Source organism: Morone saxatilis, unplaced genomic scaffold (assembly GCF_004916995.1).
Source record: "Morone saxatilis isolate NCDOM2014 unplaced genomic scaffold, NCSU_SB_2.0 Contig8, whole genome shotgun sequence".
In the NCBI taxonomy this organism is placed as follows: domain Eukaryota; kingdom Metazoa; phylum Chordata; class Actinopteri; family Moronidae; genus Morone; species Morone saxatilis.
The window spans coordinates 27,391,772-27,393,176 of NW_023340257.1; the positions used below are offsets into that span (position 1 = coordinate 27,391,772).

Genomic DNA, 1,405 nt, shown 5'->3' on the forward strand with positions numbered 1-1,405 from the left:
GCTGAGCCCGGCTCTGGTTCTGGTTTAGAAAAAGGTCATTAAAAAGAAACAGCAGCGTAACGAAGAACAGAAACATTTTCTCTTCTTTATGTGAAATCTGAATCTGTAAGACAAACGTGGGTCTGATGGTGCGTTCACTGTCCCTCCTGCAGTCCTCTGTCCTCTGCTGTGTAAGAACGGAGGCGTCTGCCTGCAGAAGGACCGCTGTCTCTGCCCCGCTGACTTCACCGGGAAGTTCTGCCAGATGCCCGCCGCCGCCGCCGTATCTGCAGCGGTGCCGCTGTCCTCCTCAACCAACGAGATCGAAAAGCCCCCACCGCCGCTCTCCGCCATGGCGACCAATCAGGAGCTGACCCAGTCGGAGTTCCTCCTGCCGCTGGGACACAGCCAGGAGGTGGCGAGGTCTGGAGGTGAGTCTGACCTTTGACCCCAACAGGTTACTGAACATTTGTGTGAAACTGAGTGTGTGTGTGTGTGTGCAGCCCCCGGCCCCTCCCTGGTGAAGGTCCGAGTCCAGCACCCCCCAGAGGCCAGCGTGAAGATCCACCAGGTCCTGAAGGTAAAACTGCGACAATCAATTTAATTCATTTAATCGCTACCGATCAGCGCCGGTTTCTGAGCGGTTCTTCTCTCCGCTCCAGGTGTCTGGGTTCAGTCCGACCCTGCGGACAGTTTCCTCTTCCTCTTCCTCTTCATCCTCCGCTTCCTCAGGGTCGGCGGGCGCTCCGGCTCCGGCGGTCCAGGCCCAGACGCTGAGGGGGGGCGGCACGTACAACCAGCAGTCCGCGTTCAAGTACTGCTTCAGAGAGGTCAAAGACGGACAGGTGAGAGAGAGCGGGAGGACTGATTATTGATTATATATTGATAGACTTTATTATTTATTCTTTTATTTATATTCGTATTTATTCTTCTTATCCTGCTTTGGACTCTTACTGCTGCAGTGTTTGTTACAGACACAGTACGAGTCTGAACACGTCATAAAAGTTTTAGAGTTTTGAGCCGAAGTTTAGTGAGCAGCCGTCTTGGATTTTGAGGTTGGGGTCCTCTTGTGTCACGACAGCTGGTATTATGTAACGACACTCTTTACTAGAAAATCTGTGGAATGATTTTATTTATTACGCCACTGGTGAAAGTGAACCAGTGATTTATTGTTTCTGATCCAGTAAGTTGAGACTCTGGTTCACATTATCTCCCTTGGCTGCAGACGTTCAGCGTGTTCACACATTTCATCCTCGTAATAAAACGCAGCTTTAGTTTCAGTAGCTGCATGTCCAACTCTTTAAACAGGAGCAGAAACCTCATAAAGTAACGAGTAACCAGCAGTTCCTCTAACGGGCACTAGAGGCTGGCTCCACCCGCCCTAAAGCATACCCTGCTTTATGGTCTGTTTGACTCTAAATGGGAC

General features: G+C 50.9%; 1 protein-coding gene across 1 annotated transcript in view; it reads left to right on the forward strand.

The window, feature by feature from the left end:
* Positions 1–1,405, forward strand: part of LOC118341604 (latent-transforming growth factor beta-binding protein 2-like) — a 9,122-nt gene that overhangs the window by 5,047 nt on the left and 2,670 nt on the right. Inside the window, exons 2-4 of the mRNA XM_035679901.1 lie at positions 153–410; positions 483–559; positions 642–824. Of these exons, the coding sequence (XP_035535794.1) occupies positions 153–410; positions 483–559; positions 642–824 (518 nt within the window). The remainder of the gene's footprint in view (positions 1–152; positions 411–482; positions 560–641; positions 825–1,405) is intronic.